Below are 23675 nucleotides of genomic sequence, written 5' to 3' on the forward strand. Positions count from 1 at the left end.
CTGGAGTGCTTTCCTCTGAGGGAATTCAAAAAGCGGTCAGGAAAATTAGCATGGCTGTTTCTTTTCCAGCAAAACAACTTCAGGTCTTCAGCTTGCTGCAATTACCCCATGGGGTAGCAAATAAACACACTAAACCAGAGGCAATATAGTGAAAACATTGTATTGTGACATGCTTTTCCAGTTCAAAATGTTGAAAGCATTTTTTTTTTTATTGAACAAATTATTAAATCCTACATGCAAAATTCTGAAAGCCTACACTACATGTTAAAACAGCTGAACACATCCTATTCACACTTTATCTTGGGATCTTTCAAACAACAACTAACAGTCTATTAATATAACTATGACCAGTAGACTAATTTGGATGGACCTCTTTAGCTCTTGAAAATACTCTATACAAGAGCACTAGTAATTAATTCACTTTTATTTTTTTTTAAATTTTAATCACAAACACGATACAATCTGTATTGTAGGTGTTAAAACATGTATTTTCTTTAAAAAAGTTTAAGAAGTATTAAAACAGTTTTAACAGTGATAAAGTAGGCTTTATTCCAATTATTTGTGTTCAATTATTCAACACCAATTTTTACAATACCTAAATCTACTAAGACCTACTTCTTTTGGACCTGTGCCATCTGTTCTACCAGGTAACTTCCCAAATTATGAAATTTATAATTTTCATCTTTAAAAATAAAATGTTGGAATTATTTCTGAAGATGGCAGTGCTTAGACCCAGCCCACACATTTTATAAATATATTACAACTACACACAGCACACAGCTTCACAGGTCATGCGATAGGCAGTGTCTAAAAAATCAGTTACTAACTTCCAAAAACATTTAAATATCTACGGTATTTAACACAGTGTTTTCTAGTTCCTCATAAGAAAAGTAAGCTGTAAACATTTTTACCTTTAGTTCATGCCTTGTTTGTTAGGTAATGTGGACTTATTTTGTTGTTTTGTTGGGGTTTTTTAAGTCTACAACCATTGTTGGAATAAATCTGTGTTCCCAAAAATATTACATTCCATGGATAAAGCACAAGTCTATTATATAACCATGTGATACAGATACAGAAAATGAACTACTGTATTCAAAAACATAAAAGTAAAGATACTAAAACAGTCCATAGCTGTTAGAGCTGATGCTTTCAGAATACAGACCAACATTGTGACACTAAAAATGTTCAAAAATAAGGCCTCTGAAATAAATATTTCCATTCTTTAAAAAAAGATATAATAAAAATGTACATCACATGGTCAATGTAGGTATAAAAAGCGCTAAGTTAAACCATTCTGGATGATGTATCTGAAGTAAAATGACCTAGGTTTTGCTTCTGCCGACGTCCTCTATTATTTTTGGGGCATTTTCTGTTAAAAAAAAGAGAGAAATAGGAAAGGAGGGCTGATTTTATATATGCCACCTATAATTAAGCCTAACAATCACACATTGACTTAATTTTCTGTACTTAATAGCAAGGAGTCTATGATCTGTGCTGACAAGTGGGACACTCCTGCTGTTCAGTTCTGAACTGTTATCTGGGAATGTCTGTAGGACCCCAGATCATGCAGAAGGGAGCCCTGCTTGACCTTGAGACTGAAACCAGCAAGGTGCTACATCATTCAGCCTTGATCCAGCAAACACGTTCCATAGGGAATGATTGCATTAGCTTTACTTTATACATATTTCATATTTAAAACTCAGTGGATGGTGAGACTGGATCAATCAGCCTTTTGAAGTGCTGGACCTCCAGGTGCCTTGCTGCTCACTGCAGCCCATGAGACAGAGCCCACCCAGGTCTCTCCGTGGGGAGACTCTGGTGGTCCCTTTCTTGGGACCAGACACACAGCTAAAAGGATTCAAAAAAGCCAGCAATCCTCAATGGAATGGCACTTACTCAGCCAAGGCAGTGAATGATGGAGCAGTCCTGCTGGGATGCAGCAAGACGTGAGAGACTGAGAGCTGGGGAATGATCATACAGAGGCTGAAAGAGGAGCTGAACCATAGCCTTCCACACCACTGCTTTGGCCAGCAGGATGTTGAGTGAAAAAGGGAATGGCATCAACTGCATGAGCCAAGTAACTCTTTTACATGTGCAGGTGATGTTTTATACATGTGCAAGTGCCTGTTAGGTTGAACTTTACAAGGGATACGGGGAAAAAGGCCTGTGTTGTTCATTCACAGGGTGTCCCTCTACATCACTGAGTTTTGGAAGCCTTAAACTAATACAGTAGCAGAAAGTTTTATGGCCCAATGTAAGTGGAGCTGAAAAAGTGAAGTACAACTTGAGGAGGAACAGTCAAACTGTGGCACAGATGCCCAAGTGTAAGACTTAAATACTTCATGCACCTATAATGTAACAAAGTCATCCTTTATCTATCTGAGGTCTTTGACCTCAGTGTTTTGTTTGGTTCAAATCCTAGAACTAAATGCCTTGTCATCAAAAAGAACCCATGGCTCTCAGCTGAGTTTTTACACAGGGTGAGAACTTGAGACAACCCAGAAACCTGAACTCTGTGCTTGTGTGTCTTTAAGTTTCACAAAACAGGTTCTTACAGTGAGTGTCTAATAATGGGACTAAGTTGCATAGTAATTTTCAGAAAGTGTATATGGTGTAAGGGGTACTTCTTTCTCTGTGTAACACCATTTACAGTGGTGCCACAGGGAACAGCATCTTGTCAGTCTCTCTGGTTTCACTGGGTGGTAGCTGGGGATCATAGGTTCCGCAAAATTTCAGCAATCCCTAAATAAGTCCAGTGAAGGTATAAGACAGTAGCTTAACTCTTGGATTTGTTTCAAGGCTGATCTGTTCTGCTGTGTATTTGGTCTGGAGATTCAGAGTGGTTACTGGTGGTTTCTAAATTCAGACAAATCTGTCTTTTGTGACCAACGAAACAAAGGGCAGACAGGATGTTACATAATTATCCTGCTTCAGTCATTTGGTAGTTTTTAAGTGGATAGTAAGCAAATAAAATGTTGGACATCATATAATTAAATACAGAAAAAGTATATCCATACAATGTGTAATTTTTCACTGTTTTTGTCTTTACCTACCTGGTTATGCACATGACAATTGCAACTATAATGGCAATCTGTACAGCTCCAATTATTGCTGCAATAAGGACATGCGTAAGCTTTTGTCTACTTGGGACAACATAAAGAATACTAAAGTCTGTCTTTTCACAGTGCTGTCCAGTATATCCTGATTCACACCTGAAAAAGAAAAGGAATATTTAATGGAATCTGTAATTTGACAGCACCCCAGTCATTTTGCAGATGAAATGAGAAATCCAAGGTGACTCCAGCTGAGAAAGAGCTCATAAGAAGGTGCATATGTGATAATGCTTGGGTTAGGGAATACTTTGGATCTGTGTGGCAAGAGAAGAGACAGAGCAAGTAGATACGCTCTGCTTTTTCTGGATAAGGTTACTAGTGGCCCCTTGAAAACACACCAGCGTGGGAAAGACCCTCATTTGTCAAAAGAAATAAGTGGGTCATAATTATATTGGTACAATATTTAGGAAGAGTGTAGCAACTGGGTGGAACAAGAAGACACTTGGAAGACAAATAGACAAGGCTAAATTAAATGCAAGAATCATGCTCATGAAGCACAGAGAGAGCGCAACTCATTCAGCTCCATTGTCAATATGGGACAGAAGTGACAAAGAGGAAGGGAAAAATATGTATTGAAAATATACCTTGAGAAATGAAGACCCCCTTTTCAAGCTGCAACCTAGAGAAATGCTATCTTGCAAAATCTTCTGGACAAGACCAGAACCAAACCCCTTCCTGCCTTGTGGCTGAGCAGAATTCGATGGAGGTCAGCTTAGAAAACCCAATGGCTCACAACTGTTTCAGTGAGAGTTTGTTACACTATGACACAAAATAACTCACACAAGCAGGCTAGATGTAAAAGGAAAGAAAAAAACCCAAAAAAGAAAACTTTATTTTCTGACTCCACTATATATACAATAGCAAAAGTGACAGTGGATTGGAGGGTGAAACTGCCACCTCTCCAACCACACTGGTCAAACCAACAGTCTATCAATTCTCTCCACTCACAAAGAAGAATGTAAAACAATCATTATTTATATGAACAGTATGAGAAAGTTTAGTAGAAATATGTAAACATCAGAAGGCATTGAAACTTTTAGAAGAACTTTAAAACTCTCAAAAGAACAGAGCGATACAAGTTCAAGGAAGAATCCAAAATAATTTTCATGGGGTGGGGGAGAAATAGGTGGAAGCAGAAGAGAAACACCTCTCTAAATCGTAACTTGCCTGACCAAAGCAGCATTTAGCTCAATGAGAAGCTCAGCAGAGGCTGTTCCTGAGCAGTGACGTGTTCAGGCAATGCAAGATGTGTCAGAGCAAACACACACTGGAACAATTCATGTCTCAAGGCAAAAGAGGCTGAGGCACAAGAAAAGGCAAGAGCCACCCAAAGCACCAAGATGAAGTCTTCAGAGTCAAAGGCCACCACTTAGAACCCTGAGCAAGTTCCTAGTACAGCTGTCCTTTAGAATCGACTGACACAAATGCATCAATCACTATGGACAACTGAATCATACAATTGGCCTCCAGCTCTACAGCTGGAGAAGAAATACTCACATGCAGGCAGAGCAACAATCCTTTGGTAAACTGGATCTGACATGCCCGAATGAAACACAAAATCAGACTCATCCATTCAAAAGCTTTGTGCTAGGGTAGGCATTAATTCTGTTTGGAGCAACAAAATAATTACACCAAAGACCTTTTTACAAACGCTAATGCAACTCCTAATCCCCCTCTGCATGCAGGGATAATAGTTGGGGTTTACATGTTCATAATCTTGTGACTCTACTTTCTCCAGCCATGAGGTGCTGTGTAAGGAGTTTTGGTTCAGGCATGAACTAAATTCGGGTAAGACTTGTTAAAGAAAGCCCTCCATGTGGTGTGAGTGTGCCCAGTGGTAGCCAGGAAGGGAATAAAGAGAACTTTGTATAAGCATACAAGAAGAAGGAGGATGGTGACCACACTGGTAATCATGCAAGAAGACACAGAAAGAGGTCCCCTTGTTAGTAAAGAGGACTTAAATTCTATTGCTACTTTGCTTTTGTTTTCATTAAAGAAAGTAGCAGATGAAGTATTATCAATGTGAGAACTGCTTTAATGCAGAAAAGACAAAACAAGGAAGAGGAGGCACAAAGAATTCAAATATGTTTCCTCAGAAACACTGAAATGACAAGAAATTATTCCTGAGAAATACGGAATGCAGATTCAGGAGAAAAAGTGCTTGCATTAAGAATTACATTATGGCAGGATGAAGTAGTAGTCACTAGTTTTCTACCTTAAGCTAGTAGAACAGATTTTAAAACATTCTGCTGCATAAATATATAACAAGATAATATAGCATTAGTATAATAGCAAGATCAATAGAGGTCAGCAAGGATTTATCAAAATAAGCTGATTAGTCAATTAATTGATTTAGCATAAATAAGTTTAGATTTCTTTTTAAAGGGCTGGACTGTGTGTCCTTGACGCAGACTGCTGTAAGGACAGGGCAGAACTGCACTGCACAAGGAGGGCAGCAGGAGACAGACCTGATTCCATCTGTGCAAAGGCTGCTAAACTCAATACTGTGCAACTGACTGCTACAAAACCTTCCTCCCCACTGCCTGCTGGCAGTCCTGGAGGGCTGCTGTACAATAAGCAAGGAGATTCATTGCCCTCAGTGAAAGCAGAACTCAGAGTTTGCTCTGCACAAGTATTTTCTGCAGTTTTATAGGTCATCTGATACCTCACATACATCGCTACCAGGAAATGAGGACCAAATTAAACAATGTATATGCTAGATGTCTATGAGAACTGAAAGCATTTGAAAATAACAGTTTGCCCTTAGCATTCATCATTATATTTTCCTTGCTGGAGAAAGAGAGAATTTTTTTCTCTGATAGAGGTACATGATTACTACGGTGGATTGATGTCTGTTATAAACTATTTGTTTGCTTAATAACTCTGCTCCAGTAAGAAACATGCATAAAGCATGAGACCATCAGTATTTTAATAGCCAAGAAAAATCCAAAGGAGATCTGATACTCAGGGTCAAGAACTGATAGTCACAAATTCTGGACTGTAACCATGTGACTTTTGTTGTGCTAGACTCAGTGCTGAGAATGTTTAAAAACATAGCTGAAGCTAGTAAAAGTGAATGTAACTATAAAATAGAATTTAAAAGGATGGTACATTAATTAGATCTATCAAAACATTGCCTATCCAATACTTACTGGAGTAAAAATAAGTATTTAAAAGATTGAATTTACACTGAATCATAAATTGATAAATTACTATAACATTAGCACCTTCCAGAAGAAAATTCTGAGGGAATAAAAATTAGTTAATTCAGACAGGAATGTTTTCCTTGAAATACTGCTACTTTAAACATTTTGAAGGCAAATACATTATAAATTGTGTTAAATACAGTTCTAGATCCAAATAATACTGTAATCGGATAGTGTTGCCTAAAGCCCATCGAGATGATGTTGGGGATGTACCCAGTTTCCCAAAAGAAGCAAAACCATGTTGAGTTCTCTTGGTTCCAGACAAAAAGAACACCAAAACAGTCCTATTGGAAAGCTGAAAATGAACAAGAAAGATTCTTGCATGGTAGAAGAAATAATAGAAGCTTTCAAGTGCTTAAATTGACAACAATACTGCCTCTGCCATTTGGGCTTCCTGCTCTCTGATCTGCCTGGAAACCCTTAAATCTTAGCAGTGCAAAAACCACCTAAATATCATCAATCAATAAAGATCAAGGGAGAAAATATGAAAGCATCCAATGGATTTACAGCTGAAGTTTCAAAAGCTAAGGAAAGCGAAGAGTTATGGCAGTTTCAGCCACATAAATCTGAAAGTACAAGCTTGCAAGATAAAAGCTCAGGAGTGAAACCTCCTAATAAGTAGTGCACTGCATCTTATTGCAAAATGGCCTTTTGCTATAAACAACTTAATAATAATAATAATAATAATAATAATAATAGCAAGAACCATAATAATAATAAAAAAATTTTGGAGGAAAACAAATATGCAGAATTTGATTGGTGAAATGTAAAGGAAAAAAATCATCCGGGAGCTAAGGAACATTCATATATTCTGGAAAACACTGAAGGACTTAACACTGAGTGTTCTGAGTTACTTGCTAGTTTACACTGTAGAGAAAAGGTGTGGGCTAAAGAATATTTTGCAATTTTTTATTCTCTAGATGAAGCCTATTATTGTGAAAAGGGCAATAAATGTTAAAAATAAGGTATTGATTCTCTAGAAAGAGTTTACGACAGGAACAATAAAATATACTGATAGTGTAAGAACAGGCTGAGGGGTCAGTGAGGAAAGAGCAGTTACAGAGAGAAGCCATGCAAGGCAAAGACCTTTTTAATGTGTTTCTGTTTTGCTTGGTGTTTTAGCTCTGGATATGATTTAGCAGCTGAAAATAAGAATACAATGCTGGGGCTACACTCCTGGGAGGGATTCAGGTTCTGATGTACCTGACTGACCGAGCCTCTCCTCTGAGCACTATCTCCCTCCTGACTGGAGCAGCTGGGTGCTGCCCACAGCACAGGGATACTCCTCCTGTGCCACTGCTTAGATATCACAAAGTGACACATGGTGTCCTTATGTCTAGAGAGCCTTTGGATTAAGCTTTACAGTGATTTCAATCAGATTTTGGAGACATGAAGGACTTACCGGCAGGAAGCCTTCTGAGTGGAATAAATGAACTCACATTTTCCATGTATACAGTAACCATTGAAGCTTTCTGAACAAGGTATGTGGTTTCCAATGTAAATGTCTTCTCTTTGATCACTGGCATCTTGAAAAGAAATATACATAAACAATTATACATGGGTCTATGATGTTAATTTAAAACCCTCAACCAAGAATAACATATCCTTAAAAACTTGCAGTGAATAAAGGAATAGAGAATAATAGAGGCTTAAGGGGGAAGTTTCAGAGGCACCTACAGAGATTTGCTAGAAGGTACTGCACTGGAAAATTATCCTCAGAGACCTCTAAATATGCTTTTTACATCAGGTTTCTCAAAAAGGAGAAAAATGTTCATGACAGAAACAAACCAAAGCAGGAAGATCAGCAGAGGCTTTGTAAGTGGCACTGGGGCAAAGAGTTAATCCATAGATACAGAGAGCTCTCTCCCGTGTGTAAACAGATGAAAAAGAACCCTCTAAAAAGGATTACAAAGATGTTGAACCACATTTTATGATTACTGGGTAGAAAACCACTTGTTACAGCCCAGATCTGATTGGTACCACTGGTGGTTAAAGTTAAAATCAAACACACTTCAATAGCAGTCTTCTTCAGAGAAACATTTTTATGGAGAGAGAGTTTAAAAATGTGTCTAGAATATCCATTCCTTTGGGAGGTGTGCTGGTTTTGGCTGGGATGGAGTTAACCTCCTTCACAGCAGCTGTTGGAGTGCTGTGGTTTTGATTTCTGGTTGAAATAATAGTAGTAACACAACACTGTTTCAGCTATTGTTGAAGGGAACTCACACAGCATCAAACTTCCTCTACTTCTCACTCTGCATCTCCCCTCAGCAAGAAGACAGAGAGGACAAGGCCTGGGAGGGGACACAGCCAGGACAGCTGACCCAAACTGGCCACAGGAGCACCTCACACAATATGACATCCTGCTCAACAATAAAAATGATAGTTTTGGTATTTCCAAGGTGGCAGTTGCTCAGAGGTTGGCTGGCCATCAGTCTGCTGATGGGATATTGTGAGTGATAGCTTTTGCATCTCTTGGGTTTTCTTCCTCTTTTTCTCCCCCACTTTGCTTCTTAAACCTCCTTAGCTTCACCAATGAGTTTTTCTCATGTGTGCTTTCCTGATTCTCTCTTCCATTGTCCTGAGGGAAGCTGGGATAGAGCAAGCAGTTGGTGGGCACTTAATTACTGTCCAGCTCAGCCCAGCACAGGAAGGCAGTGCCTTCTGCCCCAACATCTTTCATGCTTCTGTCGTGTTACCAAAACTACCCAAAGCTGTGTTCATTTTCAATCATTTTCCCCCCAAAATTTTTTGGTAAAAAAGTCCTAAAGACAGAAGTTGATATTTCATAATGAACAGGGATTCTAAGATGTGAGAGTAGTTATTGTGTTCATTTCCATGGCAATAGACTATAGCTTCACAAATAAAAGACTATAAAGCAAAAGGGAGTGTGAAGAAGAAATCTCATACAATTGGAGGTATTTGAAATCAAACCATCAAGAAAGAGAATGTATTTTTACAAGACAAAAAGAGAGATATGTTGCTGTTTTAGGTTTTTTCTGAAATGTCTAGAATGTATTTTAATTTGGTTCTGGAGAAAAATCCCCAACCCTGTATTAGAGGTTTTAGATGTAAGGAAGCCTGTTAATTCAGGCTGTTTTGAAGATACAGAGGGCTTGACACAAAGAAAGAACATTGACTAATACTGACAGTGTGCCCACCACTGCACTGATGGAATAGACTATGTGGTGACATGTGTAAGAGGAGAAAAGTGGGGATGTCTCATCCAAAACTATCAACTCCCTCCTTTTCCAAGAATTTAATTACTGTCATATCTGGTCCCAATCAAACCTTAAAATGAGCTACAGACAATTATGTTAGTATGTTCAGAGAGCTGCACCATATCTGGTTTTAATACATGTACTGATACACAATGTGAGGCCCAGTGGAAAACTGAAAGGTGCATCCCCTGAAAAGTGGCCAGACAGCCACACACAGATGAGAGCCAAAACTTACATTGAGCAAGGAGATGTTAAATGCAGGAGGTGATTCCTAGTGTGAAATAGGCATTTTTGTCCCTTTTGACAGGAATCTGTTTTTAATTGGAGACACCTGCTAGACTGGTTCAGAGCTTCAAAGTGAAAGATGTAACTGGTGTAGGAGCCTTGAAAGAGTGACTGGATATGGGAGTTCAAAAACTTCACCAGAAGGAAAAGTCATGCATAAAAACTGAAACCCTGATGCTCATCTTGGTACAACAAAACCATCAAGCCAGCTGAATCTGGGAAGAGAGACTTTTCTGATGGAACTTTAGGTAGCCACTTGCAATTCAGGAAGAGACTGTCACAGTTCTAGAGACTAAAAGATATTAGCCATTCAGAGAACAGAGTTTAACAAGATTAACTCACAGGAACTGAAAGCAAAAGCAAACAGGTAGGAGTGTGGACTGTTCTCTTACCCTGGATGAAAAAAAACAATTCAAAGAAGTTCACTTCGGGCTCTCACTATCTAAAGAGACCTGAGTACTGTATTAAAAAATTTCAAAACAACCTTTTTTTTTGTGAAGCATACTCTCTCCATCCACATCATTTGCTGAATGTGAGACTGCACAAGCCAGACACATTAATAATAATAATTATATACAATGGTTTTTCCACTAACTAGATTTCAAGGGCAATTTACATGCAATGAATAAAAGGCTGTTACCTCTTTGGAATAGGAACTGAAAGTGGTGTTTCATTACATAACATAATAAGATGCATATTGCATTGGTGCCTTTTATACCTTCATAATGTAAGTGAAAAATAGACATTAAGTCACTCCAACTGGTTCATCATATGCAGTGAAAATAAGAGAATTTGTGAAAAGAGAAAAATATATGAAGTTTTTTGACACTGAATGACTTTTCAAGAAGAACACAAGGAATGTTGAAAGCCATGTTGAGATGGTTTTATTGAGGGAAGCCATGGGATTGCAAAAGAAGTATAATGACAGAAAAAAATTAAAGACCAGAGCTAACAGAGAACAAAACCTGCATTAAGACCAGAACTGAGGAGAAAGAACAGTGAGTTATGCTCATTTGTGATTCTTTCCTGTGCAAAATATAAACACCCTCTTGCAGACTGGATTCTCTTTTCAGAGAAGTTTTCTTCCTCCCTGGGACCTGAATTAGAGATGTCACCACAAGACTGAAGAGGTTATTGCAACCTTCAGACTACTACCAACTCCTGCTCTTTCATGTGGCTACTAATGATGATGTGGCCACAAAAAGCCCGAGTTCAATCAAATGAGGTTTCAGAAGCCCTGGGGACAATGCTAAAAAAATTTGGGAGCACAGATAGTGTTTCCCTTCAATCCTCCCAATAATGAGGGAGAGCTTGAAACAAACAGGTGAGCCCAGGATGTCAATACCTTGCTCTGGGACTGGTGTTTCCACCAAAACTTTGGGGTTTTAAATGATGGAAGAGACAAGGTATGTTGGGGCCTGATGGAACCAACCTGTCCTGAAGGGTAAAATTATTTTTTGGGCGTAATCTGGGAGGATGGAGAGGACTTTAATCTAGAACTGATGAGGGAAGGAGATTCCAACACCATTGCAGTGTGAGTCACATGGCATCACCTGAGGGTAGCAAGTGCTAGAACACTTCCACTGCTCCTGGGAGCTTGGAGAGCTCAGGAGCACATTTGAAATGCTTGAACACCGACACACACATTATGAGAATCAAACAGGAGGTACTAGAACCACTGGTCATCTCCCAGAGATACAATATCTCTGGTATTTGCATGAATTGGTAAAATGAGTCCCACAAATGGAGTGTTGAGATGGAGGGCTCCAGGCTGTTCAGGAGCGACAGGCAGGACACAAGTTGGAGGTATCATGTTGTATGTAAGGGAGAGGTGATCGTACAGCAATTACAGTTAGTGCTGATGTGGTTGAGAGCCTCTCGGTGAAGGCTAGAGGGATGGAAAACAAGGAAACGTGGTAGTGGGTGTCTACTACTGAGTGCCCAGCCAGGATGTGAGCACTGATGACTTATTATACAAGCAATTATGAGAAATTTCTGGATTGCTAGCCCTCATCTTTATGGGAGATTTTTAACTTCCCACACATCACATGGGAATAAAATATTGCTGTGATGAACAGGACTTGACATTTTCAGGAGATAATAACTTCTTGTCAGAGGTACTCAGTGAGCCAAGCACTCCTAGGCATGCTGTTTGTGAATATGGGGCTCATGGAGGGTGTAATTTTAGGTGTCTGTCTTGGCCATAGATATCATGAAATGGTTGAGTTTAATGGGTGAGTTTCAGTGCAATGAGAAATAAGGACACTGCCATTGCTACCCTGGATTTCAGTAGAAAAAGCCTTTAAGCTATTCATGGAGCTCTTTAGCAGAGTACCCTGGCAGTCTGCTTTGGAGGGGTCCATGAGTACTGGTCAAGGTTTAAGAAGTGCCTTTAGAAGCACAGGGGCAGACAATTCCCACTGCATTGTAAGTCAAGCAAGTGGGGTAGAAGACCAGCTTGACTGAACAGGGAGTGGAACTCAAAAGGAAAGATAATTTATATGGCTGCTGGAAGCGAGATCTGGCTTCAAAGGAAGAGTACGGAGCTGTAGTTTGTAGACACAAAAGGCCAAAGCTCATTTCAAACTGAATCTGCCCAGTGTTGTGTAAGATAATAAGAACAGCTTTTTCAAGTGTGTTGCTAGCAACAGGAAGTCTAAAGAAAACATTGGAGTGATACTTGATGTGTATGATCATCTGACTAGCAGAGATGAAGAAAAAGTTGAGGCATTAAATGTTATTAAAAGGTAAGGTAGGGTTCATGTAGGTGAAACATTTTCAACTAATGTGATTCAGCATATTAGTTTACTGAAAATATTTTAAAACAATGTAACAAATACAGAATCATCCATTTTTCCCAGAAGTTAACAGAAAAGATAGGACCATGGCAGGGAGGCTTGTGCTATGCTATTTCATCAGGAATGTCACAGCTTGGTGTCTTCCAGTAAAGTCATTTTCACAGCACTTGGAGGAAGTCCAATCCTCTGGCCACTGCACGGGATACTGAGCAACTGGGCATCTTAGAGGAACAGAGCAGGCAAAACTCACAAATCATGCGCATCTTCCTGCTTCCCTTGCAACATGCTGTAAGAAAGAAACTGCTCACAGGTCTGTCTCAGCTACAAGAATCAGAGCTGTTAGGCAGACAAGAAGGGAATTTCATGCTCTATTTTCTCATCTTGTGAAGCTGTAAACAAGAAGCCCAAAGTCTGCACAGTACCTTTCACTTCTGGCCGATACTGCATGCCATCATCTTTCTTTCCAACTGCATTTGTGTCATCGGTTTCTAGGTGATAAATACATGCATGGTTACTTATTAGGAAAGGATATTTTCCAGACCAGTACGTGTGCATCACTGATAAGCCAGAATGATATTCAAAGACCTATTTTAAATTGAAGTCAAGCTGGGCACACTCCCACATTGTTCCTCCCACACAACCAGGCTGGTATCACACCTAGTTGGTAGCCCTGGTGTCCAGACCAACATGGACCTCAAACTTTAGGTTTTGAACAAAAAACTTTTCTGTAGTATTTCTAAGTTATTTTGGTGACAGTCTGTTTTGGTGTTGGAACTGCCCAAGTTACAGATCTAGATGTAACTTGCAAAAAGTTGGTAGAAATCTGTTATTCCCATGAGAAAGTCCTAAATGCAAGCCCCCAAAACTGAAGGATTTTGGGCAGGATTAGCCACAAGGCAGTAGGCAGAGGGCTCCAGTGGACCATTCCAACACTGGAAAAGGAAATTATAGAATCACTTTGGTTGGAAATAAGCATATTTCAAATGCTTATTTCCAAATAAGCATTTGAAATGCAAATAAGGGAAAAAAACCCTTAAGAATAAAGGATCAATGTTTGTGCAATCAGGACCCAACCTGACGCACACTGGAAGCACATTTTACAGCCCACAGCAACAAGAGGGAAGACTTCCCACACATCCGTATTCCTTCTGTTCTCCTACCACCCCCTCATGTAAGAACTGTTGGATTTTTGCTTATATTTTACCAAGGGCTTTTCCCATCTTTCCAGGTAACAGCAGCCAAAGAAAGACAATGTAAACACAGCACTATGTGTGTAGTATGGGGAACTCAAAATTACAGATGATGAGTTCACTGGTAACTGTATCAGTGACTTCTGACCAAAAATGCAAAAGGGAAAGTCTACCAAGCCCAGTTATGTCAGAATTTCATTTTTCCAAAAAGCCAAAATTAATCCTACCTGAGCAGTGCCCAAGGTGCCTGATGTCAATCTGCTCTTGCCTCAGACATGATGCCTCTCTGACAAAGCATGGATTGTTATAGGAACTTCCATCAGAAGCACATACAGGATTAAAACTGTATCCACTGCAGTCTATGTTACATACACACCTGTTAATTGAAGCATACAGCAAAACAAAATTGACATCCAGCAAACAAAAATTAAGTCATGTTAAGTCCTAAGTAAACACTAGCTTGTGCACCAATGCCAGGAGGGGACAGCGTGCTGCATGAGGATGCTGAAGGAGTCATTGACATCTCAGGCTTCTGAGCAGAATATACAAAATTGTGAATACATGCTTCAGTGTGCTTTTCAATAATGTATTCTTGTTTCTTGTAGTTTTACTCTGGTGTCAATCTCATAGAATACACTTGAAAAGTGATAACACGCTAGTAAGAAGATTTACTACATTAATATACCAGTTTGTAGTATTTATTCTCTAGTGTGAAGAAAATCAGAAGAATATTCTAACTTTTTCAGCATCAGGGTCCTTGAGGGGGAAAACAAAAAGGACTCCCTTTTCTGTTAGGCAATAGAAAGAGTTCTATTTCAAAGGCTGTATAGAGTCAATATGCTTGGTTAATATTGGTTAATATCTTGCTGTGTCATTTCAAGAAGACTTTCATTCATACCTTTGAAAGTTAACAATAGGTCTAATATGTTTCATTTAAAACAGGATTATGCAATCTGAATTATTTCATATTGCATCCCATTAACATTTTGGTTGTTTAGGAAGAATCATTTTCCACACAATTTGTAACTAGGGATTGTAAAATGAAAGCAGGAAAAATGAAGACCTAGCGTGTAGCTGGTTCCTAACCACACAGAGGTAGGACAGCCAAAGATGCAGACAGGACTATGACCTGTTTATGCTTAGATACTTTTGTAGCCCCAGCAAGAAGTCCAGAAATTTTACATATGTGAATAGCACAGGAAAACTTTGCAACTTTCCATGCCTTACACCCCCTGATTATTTTAATCAATATTCTACTTTCTAACTGAACTTCTATTTTTGAAAGAAAGTTTCTGTGTATGTTTCACATTGCTCTGCAAGTTCATCTCCATCTTTGGGATGGGGAAAAAAATGGGGAAAATCGTGAGTGTGAGAAAGCCACTCTGCAACTTCTGAGAAGGTGGCAGTGGGCACAAGACCCTCTCCTTGGCAGAAAGCTCGACACGGGGCACATGGTCTGACTGCCAGGAGTAACCACTCACTTCATCTTGATGTGACTTACTCTTGTAAGTCACAGGAGGGGGGAAAACGTCCAAGCAACCAACTTACCAGGTTATGTTCTTTCCCACTCTTGCAGATAAAATTAAACTATTAAATAGACGAATGTATTCCTCAAACTGGTAACAAATCTGCAGCAGAACCAAATTCCATGCTGCAGAAATGCTGAAGCCGGCCAGCATACTTTTCGCTCTTCCTCTTTTTCCATAAGAACCTTTTGCTGCTTAATTTAAATATTCTAATTTTGCAGGTAATTTTCCATGCCTGAGAACTTCAGATTGTTGCTAGACAGAATATCTCTGGTGCAAACAGGGTTTTAAGTGCACCTACTGACAGTGAAAAACTGCCTCAGTAATGAGTCTCTACACATCTTAGGGACCTACTTCCAAATACTAATGAAGCCTATAAATATCAATATGATGAACATATGATAATCTTTCTTACTAGAAATGGTAATGGTAGTAAACCTTAGAACCAGGATGGAAATACTATTTTGTTTACCTACTCCCACATGATGTTAAGATTAATCAGGAGTTTATTAGGGGTTTACTACATACAAATAAAAGGCTCATGGCTCAGCAGTCATGCATATTTATTGACACAAACTAGCAGAGAGCTGGTCCTCATTTGAATGACACTGGCTGTGTGCAGACAGATACCTTTGCTCTCCCTTAAATCTGCCTGTAGTCACCATCTGATGTCTGTAGCACCGTGATTATGGTTGGGTTTTGTCATTCCTGGTGAAAAATAAGGTGAGTTTTGAAAATATGTTTTTTTGTTTTTATGGTGACATTACAGACTAGAGTTGAAGCTGCTTGAAAATTGCTTATGTTTCCATGCTTTGCTGTATTTAGATTTAACATCTAATATTAAATGTTTACTTTCTCAGAATTGCCAGATGCTTTCTTTAGGGGTGCGTATGAATTCCTGACCCTGATGTTCTGGTCAACAGTCTCAGTCTTATCTCTAACCATCTCATCAATGTACAGAAATTTCATGTGTTGACCCCCTTCACATATATCTGATTATCTGCCTGGTGCCATTAGCTACTTCTTTGCCTATGACCATGATGCCAAGTGGTACTTCCAGCCTTTCCCTGGCCAGTTAGTCACTGGTCACTTGGCAGAGCTGTCTGGCATGTAAAAGCAAGTGGTTTAAGTACACTGTGGCATAATGAACAGTTGAACTGGACTGATGCACTTTAAAAGAAATTGAAACTCTTACTCCAACATAAACCTCTGAAGCCTTTCAGAGGGCTGAAAGAGGATAAGTTAAGGAGAGGACATGGCTTGAGTGCACTGGTCTGAAGGGAAAAGGGCCTCCACAGATGAAGTAGGGTGGCAGAGAGGGAGCCAGGAACACATGTTAGAAACCAGCACTCATCAGGGAGTCTGTATAGGGTGTAGTGAATTTGTCCTTGCTCATAGACAGTTTCCACTAGATCAAAAATACTGTGGGACTACAGGAAGTGCCAAATCGTGAGATGAGAGCATATGGGGAGTGCTGCTCCCGACAGAAAACATGAAAAGAATGTTGTTTTTAACTGCTTAGTGTTTGTGAAGGAAGGTAAAACCATGGGAGAGCAAGTTGCTGCTCTGATGTTTCACATCAAACACTTTGAAACTGGAGCCTGAGTCCCTGTGAGAGAATGGGACCACCACAGACTGAAACAGAAGAGCAGCTCAGGAAAGTATTGGAAGAGCTGCCAACAAACCCACTATGAAATACTGAAAATATGTTATATCCTGACGTCAGAGAGCTACAGAGGGCAGATAATAGCTTGGTACTGAGATGACAGGAAATCCAACTGCTTGGTGGAAGCCAGCTTCCCCCCCACTAGCCAGTTTGGGAGCCAAAGCCAAGAAGTCAAAGCTCAAGGCTACCAAGCAGAGCTCACAGGTCTGAACCATACCACAGACCATACAAGAAGAACACAAAGTATGTGAGAAGACACAGCAGACAGTGAGAAAGAGCATCTTAAAGGGCAAAAATCTTATCAGAGGCCTTTGCAAGCATGAGAATCTGTAAGAGGCACCAAGAACTGTTTTCCTTCACAGCTAAGACTGAAACTGAACACGAAATTGCAGTCCCATATTGCAATCTGTTCCCTCAAGTCTCTCTCCTGCTGGGGACAGAGCACAGAGAGAGCATAAGGACAATGCAGAGAGCTGCTCACAAAAGCAGGGCAGGAAAAGCTTGACATCATGATGGGGGAGCAGGGACACATAGGAGAAGAACAAGAGGGGCACCCAGGAAGAGAGTGAACCTTAAATGTAAAATTCAGAAGAAAAGAGTTAGTCACTTAAGGTAAAGTCACTTAAAAGAATTGTGTATTAAGGACATCTTGAATGTGCTTCTTGCTTCATATGAGGAAGAAGTGAATGAGTGCTTCAAATTTTTGCTGGAAAAGCTTGTTGTAAAAGACACACTGGAGTAAAAGGAGTGAGAGCCCTACAAACATTTTCTTCACTATAACTTTCTTATTGGCTTTAACCAAAAGGATTTAAACAGTTAATGCTCTAAACTGAAGTCTTGCTGGAGGAGGTTCCTGCTTAAGGTCCTCAACAGATCATTTCTCTTACTTAGCCCAGGAAAGTCAACAGGATATTTTCAGATGTTTTCCTGATGTACTAGGGTATACAGAAAAAGTATCTGAATTTTGTCACCTGTCATCAGAGAGCTGATGTATTATCATTCATTAACACCATTAGTTAAACAGAAAAGCGTTTGAATTTCAAGAAAGTACAAAGTGATATAATTAAACCAAGCAGATTTTTTGGGTGGTTTTAATAAGCAAGAAATGAGGATGTACAACTCATTTTTAGGGGCTACTAGGTGTAACAAAGTAAACGTGCTTAGTAAAATGAAGTGACAAGCTCAGGCTGTAAGAGCACTTGCTGCTATTAGTAAATTAATTAGATCCCCAGAGATCAGAACACATTTCAAGGCTACCTTTGTTTTCAGGCTTCAAGGTGTACGTGGTCTGTTGGAAGTTCTGTGTGCTTAAAAACCCTGGTAGGTTCAAAGAAAAGAGAGGGAAAAAAAAAAGAAAGGAAAAGCATGACTGACTTGTGGAGAGGGCTTGGCTGCTGGGAGAGACAGGCATTTCCAACCAACGGATCAGGCTGCTGCATTTATGCCCACCTGGGTCTTGCCCACAAATGTATTTTTCTGGCCTGGCCTCACAGGGAGTGCTGCTTGCTATCTCTTCCCAGTAGCTGACAACACTGAACATTCTCAGGTACTCACCAATTCATTGGAACATCTGCTTACAAATGTAAAATGGAAACACTAGAGTAAAACAAAGTGTATGAAATGCACACAGATGGATAAGGGTAAGCTTGATGGAATAAATTTAGGTGAATTGAAATAGCAGGGGTGTTGCAATTGCAGTTAAGAATATAACCATGCCAAATGAAGGATTACCTTTCATTTGATGATTCTTCCCTTGTGTGCAGTTCTTCCCTGATGAAACCTGAACTAAGAAAATCTGGATTTCAAAGTGATTTTTCTACCAATTTGACTAGAGTTGAATCTTCATCAGGTTTTTGGTGTGTTTTTAAAAATCCCTTTATAGCACAAGAGAAGGAGAATTCAATTCTACAAAGCTTCTTTGTGCCTGGCTTTAGCACTCTGTCTTTACTTCTGCCCAGCAATCCAGAACACCCTTTGAATACCATAAGCTTCAGCTATTTTCCAGGCATCCCTTTTCCTACATTCCCCTTTTTCATGGCATGGCTGTCTCTGACCACTGAAGAAATCTAGTCTTTACTGCAGTGAGCTTCTCACAGCATACATGGTGAACTGATGTTTGCTCTCTCAAAAGCAGCCTAACCCTCCCTCCACCCTCAGATAATAGGAACCTTCAAAGACTTGGCACACACTGCTGCAAAGATCACTAAAAATATACATTAAAAAACCAGACATGGATTATTACCCATCTAGGGTCTATTCAATTTCTTAACAGCCAATATAGTGAAAAGACCATTATGCTATTCCTATCATATCAGAATATCTTGCATCAATATTTTCATAATTCATAATCCTACAACACAGTCTTTAATCCCTTGTTTAGGATGATTTTCTCTATTGTCTGAATGTTTTTTTGCACACAAATACTTAGGATTTTTATCTTCCGTTGGATCGGAATGCTGTGAGTTGCATTTACACAGGATTTAGCTACCCTTCCTATGAATACTTACATACATCATATCCTAAAAAGTTAATAAAAAGAAAAGATAAATGAGTGAAAAAGTGGTCAAAAGAGGTAAGTATGAACTTGCACGCCCGACTTCAAACAGGCCAAATCTTTCCCTGGAGGACAAATTATAGAGACAAGGCAGAGACTAGGATTTTAAAATATCCACATTGGCATTTCTAACTGTTAATACTAAGACTTCTGAAATTCTGGTTTGGCCTTTGTGAAAACAGACACTATGCAAATTATAGGCCGGCTGAATTTATATATTACTGAGGTACCTTTGCTTTGCAAAGTAAATCTCATAAAATGTTAATCTCAAAAGGTCTACTTGGGGATCAGCTGTCAATCTTTCTTGAGAATCTACATTATAAGTCAAAACATATCTTTGACAGCATAGTACACTTATTAAAAAAAAAAAAGACTGAATGTGCCAGAATCCAATTTCCATATTTCTTCTGTTAAAAAAAAATAGGTAAAACTGAGAACATGATAAATTTGAATTTTTACAGTGAGGATATTTTTAAGTTAATTACTTCCTTATCAAAGACAAAAAAAAAAAAGATATCAACTCAGGTGGGGCCTTCACAAGATGGAGAAACCTCCAGAGGTCTGAAGATGACAGGAAATCTGTCACACTGCCGCAGGACAGGTTGTGGGTGGACCAGCAGGAAAGCAGCTCTGCAGAAAAGGACCTGAGGGTCCAGGGGGAGCAGCAAGCTGGGGAGCTGCATCACAGGAGGGTCAAGAGCAGAGCAAGGGAAGTGGTTCTTGTCCTACATTCAGCACTCATGACGTCCCCTGTGAAACACTCTGTCCTGTTTTGGGAGTCCCCAGTAACGGCAAAAACTCTGAGAAACTGGAGAGGCTGCAGTGGTGAGATGCTGTGATGGGGGCACTGCACCTCTTCAGCCTGGAGGAGAGAAGGCTAAGGAGGTGACTGCTGTCACCAACAACCCAAGAGGGGTTATCGAGGAGGTGAGAGTGACGCTCTTCTTAGAGGTACATGAAGAGGAGTGAAAGATGACAGGTGCAAGTTGCAAGGAAAGAAATTGTGATTGAACACGAGGAAATTATTCCAAAGTGAGAAAAGTTCAGCCCTTGAACAGATACACCCAGCTGTGAAATCTTTCTTCATGGAGTTGGTCAGAGTTCTCCTGGAGAAGTCCTTGAGCTCACATGAAAAACTTATCCTGGTTGCAGTGCAGGGCAGGAGCCCAGACCCTCTAGAGTTCCTATCTTTTGATTGTGTACTGATATAATGATCTGGTTATCTCATGAACAGTCAGTAGAACTGAAAAACTCAGTGTGTGCTAAGAAAAAGTCAGGAGCAATCCATGTATGTTTGTGATCTGACTTACAGAATTTACCCCATCAGCCCTAGATGACCCCAAACTTTGTGCTGCCACCTCTGTCCACTTCTTAACATGACTGCATTTCTAATTCAAAATTCCAAAAGAAAACACACAGCCATATTCATACTACCTACTTGTGGGCTTCTTGCCACTTTCTCACACAAGAGTATAAGTCTACCAACCTCTTGTGCACACATTTTGCACCACTATGCTGTCTTTTCAACAAAGAGGAGGAAGCTTTTGGCCAGAGAGACATTTGACAGTCAGAGGAGAAAGGCAGATACTGACTGAATGGTGTCAGGCAGCAGCTTCTCCCATGATATATACAACCTATTTCAGTTTTGTCACTAAATGGGAAGGAAGTCCTACCCAACCCATGTGAATCCTTTTCTTTGCATCCTGTTACCACAGACCTATAGAAAATCACATAATATGTCAGGCAAATGACATGTTATGTGTTTATGCAATTTCAGACTAGTGCATCTACAAGTGATTGTCTATGCCCTTGAAAAGATTGACCACAAACTAGCAACTCTTTAAAATACTTACAAGTTGTATGAAAAAAAGAGAAAAATATGGATAAATATATTTCTGTGATGTTTCCTTAACCTGATTACTTCCAGAGTTTAGATAATGAATTAATGTACTGATTTTCATATAGCTGAATACAAATTTTCCAAGTGTTCTGTTTATGACAACCCTCTCCTCAGACTTTATTTCTGTGTCTCAACCACTCGACCAAGAATCAACATTGAAATTTTTCACAGAGGCAGTGGAAATTGTAAAGTTATTTATACTTTTGAATTCAGTTTACTAGGCATTGTTACCACTTTTGGTTTAGGCAGATAATGTTTCTGTGAAGTAAAAAAAAAAAAAAAAGAAGATACAAATCTAAAACCCTGTGCAAAGCCTTATTTCTTCAAACTACATGTAATCTAGTGCAATAAAAACATATGTACCATTTTTGATCAAGAGATAGCCATAATGGTTTAACACCAAGCATGAAAAATAAGAATCTGTAACTTTTTCAAAGGGGAAAATACAATTTTAAAGCAACAAAAAATTGATATCACTAATTTGTAGTATGGCACGTATCTCAGCTCTACAACCGATCTTTAAATTTGCTATTAAAATGCACCAAGATTTGGTAATTACACAGACTCACAGATTAATTTAGGCTTAAGAGATGTGCAGAGATCATTTAGTCCCAGCCTCTGCTCAAAGTTGGTCCCAAGGCTGTGTCTGATCAAGTTCAGACCATCTCCATGGATGGAAATACCAGACACGATGTTGGAGTGTCCAACCATCCTTGTGGTAGAAACATTTTCCATTATGACAACACAAAATTTACCATGTTTGACCTGTGTCTATTGCCCCTCGCGATATCACTGTGCACCTCTGAGAAGAAAGGACCTGCTTAGATAACTCTAAGGACCTGCAGGTTCACCTGTAAAAAATCAGGAGGTGACAAAGGGTCTTGTTTCTGCTTCTCTGTTGTAAAGATCCCCCTACAGTTTTCACTGAAAGTATCAGGTGCCACCACTTTTTGAACAGTATCCCACAGCTTTCCATACCCAAAAGACAACCTACATTCTGCAGGGAATAACATTGTCTTTAGCAGGATTTTTCCATTATTGGGAGAAAATTTGCCTATTCTGCTCCCTAGGCTATTGAGGCTGTCCTCTTGGCAAGGCCTGGGATTCCTCATTAATTCCAGCTCGTTTCCCTCAAACCACTCAACATGTGGTGGCATGTGTGACACCCTTCCCACCAATTCACTAAACATTTTACCCATAAATGAATTTCCTTATTGATAAATGAAGAGCACAGATACTCTTTCTCTTCTCAAGCAGTCGGAGCAGAAGAAGCTGGTGTTTGTAAAGTCTCAGATTGCACAGCTTGGAAAAGAGGCTGAAAAAATTCATAACTGTGCCTTTAGTGTTTGTATCATAAATATGGCTTGAGATTATCTACTTAAAATTAGGGGACAGTTCAGCTAACTCATACAGTTACCATAATGGAGCAAAATTTTCTTTACATGCCTTCTGTTACCACCTGGATCACTCTATTAAGTGTCTTAACATCACAAGGTGCAAGCAAGGGCTGTCCAGGCCCAATAAACCTACATGAATGGAACTAAATGTACTTTTTCTTTGTGGTTCAGTAGACATTACCACACTATTCAAAAAAGTTCCAGTGGACATCCTTGTGTCTTAAAAAGGAAAATCAAACCAGAATATTTTTATGAAATTAGAGAGTTTTGTGATTTGCTAGAATTAGGAGTGGTATTCTTTGTAATCTAGTGCAAATTTGGATGAAATGATAATTCTGACTAACATTGTTTATACATTATGAGAGATATTTGTGTTGCCAGTTACTTTGTATGTCATGATATAATTTTATGATGTCAAAAGCCACACTGAAACACAGCAGTAAAGAGAATAAAAATTAGATGTTAAAAGCAGTTATAAGGGGTGCTCTACTAAAGTTTCTCAAAAGAAGATTTCAATCCCATCTTGTTTCTGCCAGATAAATAACTGTTTTGATTTTATGAAAAATTATGCCAATTGCTATATTCTACTTTAGCAAGTTTGTGACTTGCTATGTGACTTGTCAAAACCAACCTCGTGAAGGCAATCTGTGTTAACAGTCCCTGATTTACCTATGGCTAAAGAGTGAATATCACTGAAGCCTGTTTTAATGGTTAAAGGCACTGGGAAAATTTAAATTATATTAAATTCCTGTATAGAATTGAAAAATATTATCCAATGAATTGCAAATAACCTACATGGGAATGTTTTCTAACTTTTGAGCA

The 23675-nt window shown here is 39.2% G+C and overlaps 1 protein-coding gene across 1 annotated transcript in view; it reads right to left on the bottom strand.

Annotated features, from left to right (window-relative positions):
* Positions 1–144: 144 nt before the first annotated feature.
* The window catches only part of TMEFF1 (transmembrane protein with EGF like and two follistatin like domains 1), a 113336-nt gene continuing 89805 nt past the window's right edge, over positions 145–23675 (bottom strand). Inside the window, exons 6-10 of the mRNA XM_068194739.1 lie at positions 14038–14186; positions 13043–13108; positions 7722–7845; positions 3054–3212; positions 145–1369 (exon numbers count right to left, since the gene is read on the bottom strand). Of these exons, the coding sequence (XP_068050840.1) occupies positions 1285–1369; positions 3054–3212; positions 7722–7845; positions 13043–13108; positions 14038–14186 (583 nt within the window). The 3' untranslated portion in view covers positions 145–1284. The remainder of the gene's footprint in view (positions 1370–3053; positions 3213–7721; positions 7846–13042; positions 13109–14037; positions 14187–23675) is intronic.

Source organism: Anomalospiza imberbis, chromosome 1, assembly GCF_031753505.1.
Source record: "Anomalospiza imberbis isolate Cuckoo-Finch-1a 21T00152 chromosome 1, ASM3175350v1, whole genome shotgun sequence".
NCBI lineage: Eukaryota > Metazoa > Chordata > Aves > Passeriformes > Viduidae > Anomalospiza > Anomalospiza imberbis.